Raw genomic sequence first — 15,867 nt, 5'->3', positions numbered from 1 at the left:
TGAACGGCTAAGGAGGGTGGAAACTGGTTGTCTTCGGATTTCCAAAATTTAAGGTTATAAGAATTCCGTCTTCATTTTCGTTGTTATTTTATGACCTGTACAGTTATTTCCCTTAGAGAGAGATAAAGTGCTGGGAGAATACGTTAGATAAGTATGTCATATCGTGTTCTTAATGCTAACTAGTAATATTTTCTAAACCGTCTGAGATGGGGTAGCCTTAGTTTCTTTCCGAAGGAAAAGTCTCATTTGTGTGCTGAAGATCAACAAATTCAGAACCCTGCAAGCAAAAAAAAAGTCTTTCAGCCAAAGGGCATCTCGAAGTTAGAGAGTTTCCCCTTGGGGACATACAAATTGGAATCTTTGCTAGTAAGAAAGTACGTTGTGTATCGGGATATATAGTTTAAGTGTGTGTGATGTTTAAAAGTTTGAAATGCTAACGTACAATATAATTTAAATATGTTGTATGCATTGTGCCATTTAAAAGGATTGAAATTTCGATTATTTGACATTCTTTATAAACAGATATACGGATAATTTGATTTCTTATAAAACGTTAGGGGGCTTGTTGTTTAATCTTTTTTTTTTTATTTACGTATAAGATTTCTAGGAGATTGTGCTATAGTGGTCCTATCTCTGTGTCTGTTGTGTTTTGTAGGAAGAGAAATGTTTAAAAAGTAAGCATATAACGTCAGTATTTGTAAATCATGTGTATATATATATAACAAATGGGTTTCTGTTTGTCAGTTTTACGTAGCAAGCGTGATCAAAAAGGCTCTGCTATAGCCGGCGAAGTTGAACCCTGGTTGTCACGTTCTTTGCAGTAACTACTTTCAAAGCAAAATTTCAGCGGATGTGTATTCGCCCTGGGACTTAGTTTGTCCACAAGTTGGCTATTTGTAGGAGCAGAACTATGTGGGATAGGCGTAGGTTTATTAAGCTCTTTGTCGGGATGGAAGTGACGTTCGAAGCATTAATGTGGATTATTTTGTGTTACTGATGTTCATTTTATCCATCCCGTATGCTGTACATTTTAATCACACATTTTCCGTTTTTTTTTTTTTTTGTTTTGTTTTCAAACATGCATTGCTTTTAATCTGTACTATGCTGCATCTGGGGAAAAAAAATATCTTATTATAATAAGTAGATTGAAAAAAACAAACTTATTTCTCCATCATGCAATATCTCTGAAGTTTACTGAGTTACTGTGTTTATTATCAGACCTGCATGGAGTCAAGAGACTCATTGTGAGAGGTTCCATTCTCATATGCACAGCTTATCTTACTTTGACTTAAATGCATTTACTGTCTCTGCACTCGCCACACTGTTGGACAATACATTCCAATCACCTGCGACACTCCATGCAAAAAAAAAAACTTGCTCTTCATCCCCATGTTCACACCCTCCTTATACAGCTTCCAAGGATTAGTTGGTTTCTTGTTTTACTGTCTTCCATTCTGTTTAAAACTTCTGCATTAATCTAGTAATAACCCCTTAGCAATTTATGTCTCAATCATATCCCCTCTTCCCTCCTCTTATCAATCATTTAACCTTAGTCATCTCTGGACTTTTACCAATATACAGTAGAATCATAACATCCTTACCTCTACAAGTCTGTGTTCTCTACATCATTGCCATAATCTGTTGTGTACTGTCTTCACAATTTTAGCAAAGTTCCCCCAAAATTTTAGCTTGTCCACAATCACTCCCAGATCCTTCATCCCCATCTTCTCTAAGATATTCCAACCAGTTGAATACTTCACATTTGCTCTCCAACTAGTGAGATTCACAGCCAGTAAGTTGGAGAGCAAATACATTAACTTGGCCAATTAGGCAAGAAAACATTTGGGTCATACCTTATGGCAACTTGTCAAACTTTCTCATTTATCATGTTTACCACTATCACTATTAACAATGAAGTATTGAGCAATTCTGATACTACTAGAATTTACTAGGATGAACTGCTCAGATATAATGAAAAATAGCCTATACGATCATAATAAAGGAAGTGTATGGAATGATTTCAAGAAGGTTGTGAATGAAACTAGTCAATCAGTTTAATGGGCTTGCGAGAAGCAAAAGCAGAAATATCTGAACAGTAATAAAGTTAATTGCTGAAAGAAGAGAATGCAGGAAGAGGCTAGAGCAGCATCCAAATAATTAGAATAAACTAAGGAAACAAGTAAAAGTGTCATTTGGAAAAAAAAAGGCAAAAAAACGCAAAGGAATATACGAAGTTATTAATTAGTTATACAGGAAGAGAGAAAGTGGAGTGAAATCATAATAAAAACACAGTTGAAGAGACAGATACCATCATGTGAAGATGGATAGATCATTCTGATAATTTTTTAAACAATATGACCTAATCATACTTAATGAACACTTTAAGGCTTGTTTCAATAATAGGATTGATATCATTTGATATCAGTCTTATTAGTGATGCCATCTTATCTGAGGTTATACTGACTATAAATATATTAAGACTTCATAAATGAATGTTTGTGGATGTTATGTGGTTGTCTTTAGGTGGGAGATGAATTTTATCACACAGTGTAAGACCACTATCCCACTTATTGCAACCCTAAAGTGGCTTGAAAAAGTTCCATGTTTGGTCTCTAAGTCAGGGTTTCTGGATTATCTAAAAGGAAAAAATACAGAAATTATATATAAAATAATAAAAATTGAAAAAATTCTTAACTCATTCTCAATATTAATGTGTTATAGGTTTGAACATTTCATGAGCAGAGTTAAAAAATAAATTTGCACTCACAAATAGTTATTCTCAGTCCATTTAGCTTACATGACATAACGAATTGTTATTCCAATATATTCAGATAGAGACCAGTAGTTCATCTACTGGTCTCTATTTAAATTGTCTCTATCTGAATTGTCTACTGGTTTCTATTGTAACGTAGAGAGATCATCTACGTTACAATATGATCACAAAATTAGAAAACAGATTGACTTAGAGCACCTATCCATCAAAATAAGCAAGCAGCCATTCTTTTCCACTATTCTACCAAAAAACACAATGATAAACTTAAAGCTTTTTGAATCTTGTTCAAAAAAAGGATTCACAGCAAGAAAATAAAAGAAAAGAACTTGACACTATACATCACTTAAACAGTCCAAACCATGTCATTGCCTACACTGATGGATCATCTGATGAAGCATTCAACCAAGGAGGTTCAGGGATTTTTCTAATTCTACCTGGAGGCGAGGAAATGCAAATCAAAACCACAGCTGGAAAAATAGCTTCAAACTTCACGCGTGAATTATATTCACACGTGAAGTTATACAAACAGCCATACAAACAGCTCTCATCAAATTCAGTAATAAACATTACAGAAGGAATAACCATCTACAGTGACTCAAAATCTGAACTTGAGGCATTAAAAAATGGAAAAAAAAATCTCACACAGGAAATTCATTAACTACTAACTACCTTAAATTTGAAAAATAAGAACTGCACACTGCAATGGATACCAGCCTATGTAAATATTGAAGGCAGTGAAAGAGCAGACAGACTAGCCAAAGAAGCAAGATACTTACCTCAAAAATTACTCACTATCACTAATTGATGCTATCATCGCCAAAATAAGATTGGTAAAACAAACTATCAAGAAGAAGAAGAATGAAAATAGAGAAATAATCACAATCATCACCAGACTAAGGACAGAACATTTTGAAGGCATGAAAATTCAGCCAGATGATAGTAGGAGCTATGAAGCATGCAAAAACTGCCCAGGAGTTGAACTACCACCTATCCATATTTATTCTTGTCCAGCAATTGCTGCTGCTCTACAGAAAATTTACAATAACCCTAGAGAAAAGCTCTACTCCATAAGTTCAACAGATTGCCAAAGCAGTTCTACAAATCCACGGTCATATCTAGAAGCTCTTCAACAACAATCGGTAGTTGGAATCATTGCCAACATTTGTATTAAAATCCACCAAAATAACTTGTCAACTTTTCTTAAAACTGCTGAATGTTTTGCAGCTGGTTAAAAAAGTAAAGATAAAGTATTCCTAGCATTTCTGTTAATAGTTCTACACCTTGCTAATGTTTACTGCCTCACATGTTGTGCAGATGAATTTAGTGATATCCTTCTGAATGTTACATTTTGCTGTCCATCTTTCTTATGGGACAAAAAATCTCCAGCTTTTACTTGTGAAATTCTACAGTGAGAACATCAAACAAATAAAGGAAGAATAATTTTTGTTTGCCCAGCAAAATCATTCCCCTAATTGTTAGTTGTTTAGAGAAGAAAACACGTGCCTAATGATAATTCTTCATTCATTGATTATTCAATTTCCTGATATGTACCCTCAAGGGATATTCTGGCTGCTATAACAGCACTACATTATTAAAAATTGCCTATCAACAATTTTCCTCCAAATTAGTCTATTATTATTATTATGTGACACCTCCAGGGAGTCCATAGACCCATCGAGGGAGGGCACCTACTCTACAACTCTCTCTCTCTCTCTCTCTCCACCAGCTACACCAACAACAAACCGCAACTACATCATCATCCTCAGTATTCATTATAATTTATAATTGCTCACATTATATACCAAAGACATCTATCGCCTACCACTAGTATTTTCACAGACAATTTCACAAACATCCATTCCCATGGTGGGATTAAAATCCACAGCCTTTTGGCTGGAGAGCGGAAATGCTAACCACTCGCCCAACCAGACTGGCATTATTTGACAGTTACTCCAAAATGTTCTTCTGACTTGAATCAGCCCACTTAGACTTTGGTCTAAATAATGATTTAGAAACATGAGTGATCATAAAACAGTGGTACACTAGAAATACTCTCATTAGAATATATTCAGATGGAACACTAGCATGCTTTGCTATCTGGCAGCATTACAAGGATAGATAAATAGAAAAAGAGTGAAAAAAAGAAGTTAGATGACTTGTGTCAAATAGTTATGTTTTTAAACGTGAAACTCGTTTCAGAGAAAAGAGCCAACATCATTCACATGATGTATTTGATACTTCTGTTATATGCAGTTCATTTGGTATACCATATTTACTCAAATATAACTCATTTTTTCTCCAAAAATTAAAGTTAAAAAATCGTGGTGCAAGATATATGCGGGAATTTTTGGAAACTAAAGTTTTTTTAGGGAAAAATTAAATTTACGTTTATAATTAAATCCTCAGTATTCATTATAATTTATAATTGCTCACATTATTTATAAAATGAATGCATTTAAATTCTAATTATCAATGTTATTTACGCGATCGGCCATTTACCTTCATTCCACGATATATTTTAATCTTTAGCTACAAAGCTTCTGTAATTAAATTATTTCCTTTTATTATTTTGGAATCACAAGATCCCCATGATTTAAAAAAATTGAAAATGGGTATGACTTACCAAGAATCTGTTATTTGCTATCGCTACTTCTTGTCTTGAGAGTAGTTTCCTCGTGTTCATTGTCAAGGTCATCTACCCAAATAGCGGCAAAATCATGTCCAAGCTCTTAAAATCCAATTGCACAACAGTTCTAATGATGGTCTCTTAATCTTCTCTGCTGGAGTCAGGTCATAGCCACTGGCAGCCATACATTCTCTATGTACATTTTTCGTGTGTAGTCCTTTAATAGTTTGTTGATTGATACATCCATTGCACCTTGTTTACATTGATACTGTAGACAAGGTGTAAGACCACGAGGAATAATGGTAATATCAGTCTTCAAATCTGAAGACTGATATTGTTTTACTATTTCAGATCCTAAGTGTCCATGGAAACTATCCCACACAGGAATAAGACTCCCGGCCAAGATCGAGTACAAGTCAATTCTCATATTTCCTCTACTGTTTGATTCCATCTCTGCATATGATTGGTGCAGTATTAACAAAAGATTGTGTGACTCATTGACAAAAGGCAAGCCAACAATTGTTGAGTTGAAATGCTGATTCTCTTCAACTGAATTCCAAAATATATGAAACCTCCGTAACAACATTCAGTATCTATTTCTTAAAGTTTTAAGCTTTTTCATGTGCAAGGTATATGCGAAACTTTTTGATTTCTTTTTTTCATAAAGTAAAATCAGGGGTTCAAGATATACATGAGGGTGACTATTTTTGTAAATATAGTGCTTGTTGCTGATCATTGGACATAGGAAAGATCTGATATATTGCAAGAATGGATGAGTTATAGTTTCTAAATGTCATAAAGAGTTCATTTGTTTTGAATTATGTCCAAAGCAACTAAAACTGAGACTTATGTATTATGTCTGTAAATTGCTTGGGTTCTTTTCAATCTGTTTTACAGTATGAACATCCTGAAAAGAGGAAGTACTTCCACCTTTTATGAGACTGTATCATGCAGAATGAAATCCTGGTTCCTTTCAGACTGCTATGCTATGTGAATGCCTATGTCACTGGACTTCTTGAAAAGATAGGGGATTATTTTTGAGACAAGGCATCAAAGCCACTGACCAGTCTATTTCATGAAATTATGCACAAATGCATAATGAATCTTAGTTTATCAGATGTTATCACTATGCTGTTCGCTTTCCTGAATTTTGAACTTCTCTCAGTCTGATCCATGCAAGCTTTGTCTCAGGATATTTCTCAAAAGGAATACTGTCTTTTAACAATCATAAAATGCTTTGAGGTGTCTGAACCTGGTTTTAAAGGAGACAGAGCTATATCTTTTAGTATAGGATTATACATCGTGAAATCCCACTGAAGTATGGTAAAGAAATGAAGTCTTTATATCTGAGATGTGTGATGGAATATGATGGGGAGAGTTCTCTGTATACAACAGTTTATAAATTACTATAAATCTGTATGAATAAATCATATCTGTATAATATGTTGAAATGCTATTTATTTCAAAATGTGACTGTTTTCTGTTAGTCTTCTAAGATTTTTTTTTAGTTATACATCCTGATGATGATGCTTTCCCCAGTTAACTGACATTGATATGTTTCAGTCTTCCAGTTTATGAAATGTTCTGTTTTCTGTACTATGGTACTTACACAAAACTTGTAACAATCTTAAATAATAAACTGATTCATGGTAATTTCCTTCAGAATGGGGAGGGGGGGGTGACATGAATGACTATTCATGTCAGTAATTCTTAAAGCACTGATAATTCATTCATGTCTTAAATGATTTTCTACTGTACAGTTTGGAACTAGAAAATGGCAAATGATTAAAAAAATTCTTCATAAATATATTTTATGATCATAGATTTGATGAGAAAGAACATGTGTCAGGTGTTACTCAGTTGAAATCATCTGTCCAGAAGGTAATCAAGGCCAAGCTTGTAGAGCAGTTTCCTTATTTAGAAGATTATATTTCACAAATTTTGCCAAAGAAAGAGTCATTGAGAGTAGTTAAGTGGTAAGTAATATTGAAAAATACCGTCAAAAATTCTAGTAAATTTTGCTCTCAGATTAGTTTCTTTATTCCAGTTATGCTTTATTATGGCAGAAATTTCTGGATGTCATGATAAAATTATTACTCAATCACATTTGAAAAAAAAAAGTAATGCGCACAAAGCAAAAAATCAAAATGTCCAGTTTGATTTTGGCGCCATGTTAAATATTTCCAGTTGACACTGGATATATAAAATAGATTGTGGATTAAATTGAGTATTTAAAATACTCTTCCATTGACAGTAACTTAAACATCTAGAATCAACATCTTTAAAGGATAGTTATCTGGAAATCTTTGAGTCAAACCATTTGGTTCTGTAATCGTTGCCAGAAGCATTGTTTTATTTTATTTTTTATTTTTTTTTATGCATGGAGAATAAGACTGAGCATTTAGTTACTTTTTATACCAGAAGTGGCAGTTGCTGAGGGAAGGGAATCAGTGTTATATGAAAAGTCACTGAATAGGATACCTACAAACTTAGGGACTGTTTCTTATTTTTGGTTGCTAATGTTCAAAATGGTATAAACAAATGAAATGAATTTGTGGCATTAGTTAGTTTAGTGCATATTGCCCAGAAATTTCTAGTTTCTGGGCGGTATGAAGGTATGAATTAGAATGCGAAGGTATGCTGTTTTTTGATAAGCCAGACGACAGGAGGTGATGAAATGTTATTGATGATAGACTAATTGAATCTTTCAGAAGTAAAGTTTCAAGCAGTGTTTTGAGCCTGTTTGTGAGGTAGAAGCCAACAGAACAAGGCCTGTGAATACAGAAGATGAATAGGAGATGTATCATGAAATGAACACAGCATCTCCAGTCAAGTAATCATTATGGGAGATTAATTCTAGGAACAGAGAATGGAAGAAAGAAACAGCATATGAGATTAAAAAAAATTATAGAGTTACAAAGGGTTAATTATTCTCAACAGCAGTAAAAAGATGGGACTTGAGAAGGGAAAGAAAAAGTTTTTGGATCTTGTGATGACATTAAAGGATTTGACTGTAAATGTATTGGACATCCTACTTGAGTTGGATAGTGAGCAACCATGCATTTGCAATATGAGAACTGGTCAGTCATGTAGGGTTTTTTTACTAAGTGCAGAAATTAAGAAGCTTTGAAATGAAGCTTGAAGCAATTCCATGAGGAAGAACTGCAAAGAAATGACATGAATAACTTATGAGAAACAGTCGAAGATATTTGAAAAACAGGTATGCTAGACTGCGTTCTCAGAGTTAGAAGGGGGGAATTAAGTTAGTTGAATGAATATCATTAAGAAGGAACTACATAAAAAGAAGCAATGTAGGCTAGAAAGATAACAACTTTAGTAAGGAAAGAGAATTCAAATTAAAAGAAACTAGCTGAGCAGTCTAGTGGAAATCCTAAAGAGTTTAATAAATTTAGTTTAATTCTTTATCCAAGTGTAAGCAAACAAAGTTTGCACCTGAAAATATCTTCAGGACTGAGGTAAGGTAGTGCAACTCCGAGCAAAGGTGGACCAAGCTCTCATCACTCCTTGTCTCAGTATCGCTCATAATGCAAAGCACATCTCCTTGCGGACATGTATACTGCTATGCATTAAGGGAAGGGCCACTACCCAGACCGGTTTCAACCTTTATTCAGGTCTTGTCAGTGAGAGGCAGATCCATACATGGAGATAGGAGAGGTCATATTTACCTATAGGAGTTTCCAGCAGGTGTACCACCTTATTATTGAATTACTCTGGGTTTAGAGAAAGATGTTGGAAATTTATTGGTTAGACTATAATAAATTTAGTTTAATCCTTTATCCAAGTGTAAGCAAACATAGTTTGCACCTGAAAATATCTGGTGTTGCACTACCTTACCTCAGTCATGAAGATATTTTCAGGTACAAACTATGTTTGCTTACACTTGGATAAAGGATTAAACTAAATTTATTATAGTCTAACCAATAAACTTCCAACATCTTTCTCTAAATCCAGAGTAATTCAATAATAAGGTGGTACACCTGTTGGCAACTCCTATAGGTAAATATGACCTCTCCTATTGCTTCTGCCTTAGTATCTCCATGTTTGGGTCTGCCTCCCACTGACAAGACCTGAATAAAGGTTGAAACCGGTTTGGGTAGTGGCCCTTTCCTTAATGCACAGCAGTATACATGTCCGCAAGGAGATGTGCTTTGCATTATGGAAGATACTGAGACAAGGAGTGATGAGAACTTGGTCCACCTTTGCTCGGAGTTGCCTGGTGTTGCACTACCTTACCTCAGTCCTGAAGATATTTTCAGGCGCAAACTTTGTTTGCTTACACTTGGATAAAGGATTAAACTAAATTTATTATAGTCTAACCAAGTGAAAAATAAACTTCCAACATCTTAAAGCGTTGTTTCATTATGTGGAAAATAAAAGGAAAAATGATGATAGAAGAATAAATTTGAATGCAGCTGGCAAGAAAGTGACCATAGTAGTAATAGTTGAATTATTTAACAGCCACTTTGTCGTTGTACAGGATTGCCCAAAATTTAACTACCAAGTTTAAATCCAATTTTCTCTTGTTGTGTCCTGAATAAGCTACGAAATGTTTATATTAAAATATTCAGGTCACAACATTAATTCTACTCAGGCAGAGAACATGGAATGTTGGCAATAGAAAAAATAAATTGTTTGTGAACACAAGTCAAGATAAAGTTTAAGGAATTGTATAAAGTGTTTAAATATAATCTGTATTAAGTGTGGACCTGATAATAGAAATCCATGTAAGCTGGCAAAATCCGTTTGGAAAACCAGCCTCTTGCACTGAAATAGTAAAGCCTGTGAGTCAGGGTTCAAAGGTCACTTTTACCGTCCTGCATTATGAAAGTATTGGAAAGGGAAACCTAAGCGTCTTCCAGGAATAGGAGGCAGACACATGTGTGAAAAATTAATAGAGGGAGCTAATGAGATTGACGTGGACACACGTGACCGAGTTGGTGCGTGTCGCAAATATCGAGATTTAACGAAAGGAGAAAATGAAACAAAAAGGCCTTGCATGAAGATTTGAGATCTTTTTTTTCCTTGATTCCTGATCTCTTGGAGTGGTCCTGCTCGTCGTAGGAGGGAAGTCCCTGGCCAGTCACGGAAGGCACTTAGTTCATCCGTCGTAGCGTTCATATTGGGCCACGCTATGTCCGTGTTCTAGGATAGCTGTGATGTTGTCGTACGACGGAGGGACTAAATTGAGCCGTCCATTCAAGGCGACGTTACCGTGCCACCTCCCATGTTTCCCTCGGAGATTCTACTCGCACAGATCTACGGAAGATATCCTCCAAAGCGATTACATTTGAAGGCCTTGATGATTAGACACGGCAGGAACAAGTTTTAAGAGTTCAAGGACAGAAATGGTAATGTAGATTTTTGAAATACTAATTCCAGTTGTAAGAAGAGAGTGAATTTTCTGTGTGAACGTTTAAATTGGACTGAACTTAAAGAACTGTAAGAGTAGCCTACAACTAGATACGTGTCCGAGACAGTGTTAAGAATTGTTTGCCCAAGAGGCCGAATAGATACAAGATCATGTTAAACTAAAAGTGTAATTGTGCTGATGTGTTCACTGATAGCCATGTGTATCCGAATGGCTTAATGATAATGTATGAATTGTATTTTATGATTGTATTTAAGGTTATTAAGATTTAGTATGTGTGATAAGTACAAATTAATTAGAGCTTTTGATCTGAGTTGAGTGCAACCATATTATCCTGCTTTGAAATGTATTATAGTGTATCACCTTAAAGCTAATTAAATTGTTTCATTCATGTACTTGCCTGATCTGCCTATATTATATGAATTCAAAACTACCGCTCATAAAAATAACAACGAACCAAGCGGGATAAACCCATGAATACCAATGCAATAAGTAAGCCGCGACTGTAAGAAAGAAAAGGACAAGCGAGGGGGAGATAAATTTATGCTTGATCAAATAATCATTAACTCTCTAAAGGAGTCACCCTGAACAAGAATCCTTTCTACCTAGGTATTAGCTGGCATAGCATAAATATAAATGTGTTAATGCTTATAGGGTGAACTTCTTCAGATTGTTTGTGTAGGACATAGAGAGGCCAATAGGACTGCAAAGCACTGAAGGAGAGAATATTTGATTGTAGAGTTTAAATTATAAGGGATAAATGTGTATAAGTAAGGTACAGTGTTAGACGAGTTTTGAATTTAAGAAAGATAGGTTGTTGGATTAGTTAAGAAAGGGTAGATAAAGGGTAAATAACTAATTGAGTAAAGAAAAAGCAAACAAGATAAGAAAAAGTCAACAACATAAATGGCGTAGCTGGTAGGATCAAGGAAAGATATAAAACAATAGAAGTTAATCTAAACGATTAGAGTACAAACGTAATATAACAAATAAGTAGAGAGATAAATATTATAAGAAACGTCGCAACACTCTGCAGTTAGCTGGCATAATTAGAAAAAAAACTTTATCAACACATTATAGCCATTTGTGTTTCATTAAAGCCATTTATGTTTTATTTGTGTTTTCTTTTCATTTTGCAGGGTATGAAAAATGTCAGCCTACACTGCTGCCCAGCAGATATTCATCATCAAAGAGTACATTCGATCATCAGAAAGTCTCGCAAAGGTTAGAAAAGCATTTCAGGTAAAGTTTGGTGTCAAAGTTGGACCAGAACACAATATCAAACCTTGTCAAGAAATTTTGCAAGACTGGGTAAGTGTTAGACGATTACTCTAAAAGTGGCAGGCCTTCAACAGCAAGAAACAGCGAAAAAAAGTTCAGAAAACATTTGAAAGAAGACCGAAAAATCTACCAGGAGAGCGTCTCAGGTGTTAGAGATCAGCACCTGTCTTCAGCAAATTCTCAAGGAAGATCTTCATTTGTTTCCCTATAAAACCCAGACCCAACAGCTGCTCACAGAGACAAACATGGCAGCAAGATTGGACATTGCTAATGCAATGATCAGAAGAATTGTAAACCAAGAAATTGACCTTGGTCTCATCTGGTTTTCAGATGAGGCACACTTTTGGCTTGATGGGTTTGTGAACAGGCAGAACGGGCGAATATGGGGATCAGAAAATCTACATGTTTCTGTTACCTCAAGTCTTTACCTAAAATGTGTGACTGTGTGGTGTGCCTGGTCAAAAGTTGGCATTTTTGGACCTGTTTTTACTTAGGGGACTGTATCTGCACTGAGATATTGAAACTTACTTGAAAACAATTACATCTCAATACAGTCGCTGAGGAGAGCCCATTGTACTCTTGATATGAAGTGATCGAATATTCTGCCAGTTCTTCTTCAGAAGAGAGACCAAGAAATTGATAGCCAAATTAATATTATGTGCCAACTCATCTGGAGACATTTTCACATGACCCACAGCTACAGCAAGGCAAAGAACTTTTTTCATCTGAAACTTAATTGTATCTTTCACTTCATCTATCTTAGACATCATGGATTCATTGTGGGTAAGAAGAGTTGGAAATTTGCCTGCTTTGTTGAGACCTGGTCCAAGAAGCCTAGGTATCTGTTTAATCAAAGATTCAGATGCCAAAAATGCATCGTACTTTTTTGCTAACTTTTTTACAAGCTTTTTATTCTTGTTTAACTTTTTTAGAGCTTCAGCATCTATGAACTGCAAGTTATTAGCTTTAGCTTCATCACAGTGTTGTTGATCACCCAGAATGCAAACTGTGAACTTCGGTCGTGGTATATTCTTTAGTTTTACAGTGCCAGAAAATCTTTTATCTTTTTGAGGATCATAGTTTTTAAGTGCAATCTGTAATTCAGCAGTCTCAACAAACTTTCTTGGCCTCTTCTGTGAATTCTCTAATGTAGCATTCACACATTCATAGAGGGTATCTCTACTTACTTTGGAACTAATTTCGATTCTAAACCTACTTAAACGTTAACACACAAGACACAATAACAGAGACATGTTTCCAAATTAACTGATATCAGAGACACTGTACGCAGAAGTAAATTGATCGTATCGGTAGCTTTGCTGCGGGCGCAAAATCGCGAATGTTCTAATGCAATATACAAAATTTTAATGGATGCAACTGAAGTAGAAAATTTGCGATACTTTTGTACTTTGGCTGATGAAAAGATGATAAGTGAAATACTTATTTTATTTTCAATGGTTATTCGTCATCCGGCCTTTACATTTGAACAGAAAGCAACCTTAAGTAATCGTGTTAATACGATGGAACAACTTAAAAATACACCACCCACTCCTCCACAACTAGAGAAACAGGTAATACCTGATGGACTTCTGCAAAACAAATGTGGAAACTCATTGTCTACATCAACTATACCTTCAGCAGCTTCATTGCCTAAACTGGTAACACAAGCATCTATAGCAACAACTGTTGCCATTACACCTACCACAACTACATCGCATCATCAACAAGGAGATTCAGGTGTAAAAAGTTCAGAAAGACCAAAAATTGTTGATTTGGAGCCGAAAGGAACATCTAAGAAGAGGTCATATAGAATACAGGTAGTTTGGTCTAATGGAAAACAGGCTGAAGTGCAGAAAACATACAAGGAGATGAGTAATTTTCACAGAAGGTTAGCACATTTATCTCCAGAAGAAGCAAGAGGTAACATGCCTGACAAGTATATTCCTTCATTGCCAAGTTTCACAGCAGGTAATAATAGTCGTGGAGAAATTGCCAAAGATCAAACAACCCAGATGGCAGAATACGTAAAGAATCTGGTTCATCATTTGCCACTTCACATCTTGAATAGCAATTTGGTGTTTACTTTCTTCCAGCCTTTGTCCGGTGGTCGTCCACCTCCTGTATTAGTTGGCAGGACCACTACTCCAAGTACCTTATACTGTAATACATCAGTTAACAGTCTTCCATGGCATCTTCTGAATCTTTGCAATTCTCAAGTAGCTGTGAACTCTACTGCATCCTCTGAAGAACGGTGTTTTACTCGTAATAACAGGAATGTGCCATTTAATGCAAAGCAGAACAACAGTATTTCTTCTGCTCAGAACAGGTGGCCAGCTGGTGCTACATCTCAGACATCCTCTATGTCTTCCAAGTCATCTTCTCCTCAAGTATCACCACCTGAATCATATAATAATTCTCGATCTGGATCCCCATGGACTCAACCTCCAACAAATACAGACTGTTTACAATTCGAGCAGCTAAATATCCTTGGCCTTGAAAACAATTGCATTCCTTTTCTTCTGGGCTTCTATGGTTCTTGTCCTCACAGGTCACTTTTTCATGCAAGGTGGTGCTTGTCCCCATCGCATTGAATCCATTTTCCAGCTTCTGAATGAACATTTCCATGGGAATGTCATTGCTTTGGAATATCAAAGCAGTACGAAAGCGGAATTGACTGGCCACCTTATTCACCTTTGGATTTTTTTTTTTTTTAGTGGGGGACATCTCATGTATCAGAACAATCCAAAGACTTTGGAGGAGCTAAAGTCATCTATCAAGCGTGATACCTTGGCTATTCCAACAGACGTCCTCCACAAGATGTACAATTTTGTGATATGATTGCATAAGATCGTCTAGGTTGAAGGTAAACATGTTGAACATGTAATATAAATGGCATAAAATGTAAACCTTAATACACTTTGGATGAGATTCGTATGCCTCCTCGTTCAGAAAAATACAGCATTGAATTTGGTAGGTACAATTTGGACCACCCTGTATATTATCCATGCAGAAATGAGGAAAGAATAAATGAAAGAATGGAAGTGGATAAACTTGGAGGTCTTATAGATGTTGCAAAGGCTCATGAAAATACACAATAGCAATGAATGGTATATCAGTATATTCCATTGCATAAGGATGATGCCAAAAATGCTGGCAGCAGATTACAGGCCAGTTAAAATTGGTCAGTTAGGAGCATTTAAAGTCTGGAAGGTTAGTTAAGATCAGAATTTAGGAATGGGTACATGGAGATATTAAGATATTTGTACATGAATAACATTGTAAAGGATTTAAATGGATATATATATATATATATATACAGGGTGTTCGGGATAAATTTGACATATTTATAATTAATTATATTTTTCCGTAAGTTACATGTATTAACACACACTTCTCTTCATTTAAAAGTTTGGACCCTTCTTCATTCATATACAGGATGTCAGAAAGGATGGATAGCTGGAACCCACCTGAATCATGGAAGAGAATAACTTGTATCATGATGATTCGTGCCCGCCATCAAAATAAGGATATTACGACTGCTGCCCAATGCTCCCTGAATACAGTAAAAACAATCAGGCATGAACTAGAGACTTGCAATGGTGACTACGAGGATGTAGCAAGAAGAAAGATCCCTAGCAGACGATCTGATTGCGTTCGTACAGCAGAATTCCTCGCAAATCTGCAGGAACAGGTGTTGAAGAACCCTGGCATTGGAATTCGGGCTTTGTTCGTGGAGTTGCTAACTGTAGTCAAGCCCTGGATAACAAGGGTAGCCAATGGTAGGCCGTATGTATGGCA

At 35.6% G+C, this 15,867-nt stretch overlaps 2 protein-coding genes and 1 pseudogene across 2 annotated transcripts in view; 2 read left to right on the top strand and 1 right to left on the bottom strand.

The window, feature by feature from the left end:
* The first annotated feature begins 581 nt into the window (after positions 1–581).
* The window catches only part of MCTS1 (malignant T-cell-amplified sequence 1 homolog), a 111,137-nt gene continuing 95,851 nt past the window's right edge, over positions 582–15,867 (top strand). The window contains exons 1-2 of the mRNA XM_090395929.1: positions 582–674; positions 7,223–7,375. Of these exons, the coding sequence (XP_090252055.1) occupies positions 664–674; positions 7,223–7,375 (164 nt within the window). The 5' untranslated portion in view covers positions 582–663. The remainder of the gene's footprint in view (positions 675–7,222; positions 7,376–15,867) is intronic.
* LOC150104750 (large ribosomal subunit protein uL1 pseudogene) lies at positions 12,610–13,322 on the bottom strand (annotated as a pseudogene).
* LOC150104749 (zinc finger CCHC domain-containing protein 2-like) lies at positions 13,326–14,660 on the top strand (the record flags this gene model as incomplete). Its single annotated transcript, XM_090395549.1, has 1 exon — positions 13,326–14,660. A coding segment is annotated over one exon (1,335 nt), but the record flags the coding sequence as incomplete, so codon positions are not given.

The sequence above is a fragment of the Typopeltis vanoorti genome, chromosome 7, assembly GCF_054136105.1.
Source record: "Typopeltis vanoorti isolate ZY-2024b chromosome 7, IOZ_Tvanoo_1.0, whole genome shotgun sequence".
NCBI lineage: Eukaryota > Metazoa > Arthropoda > Arachnida > Uropygi > Thelyphonidae > Typopeltis > Typopeltis vanoorti.
Note: the sequence above shows the minus strand (reverse complement) of the source record. Positions and strands in the feature narration are given on the sequence as shown.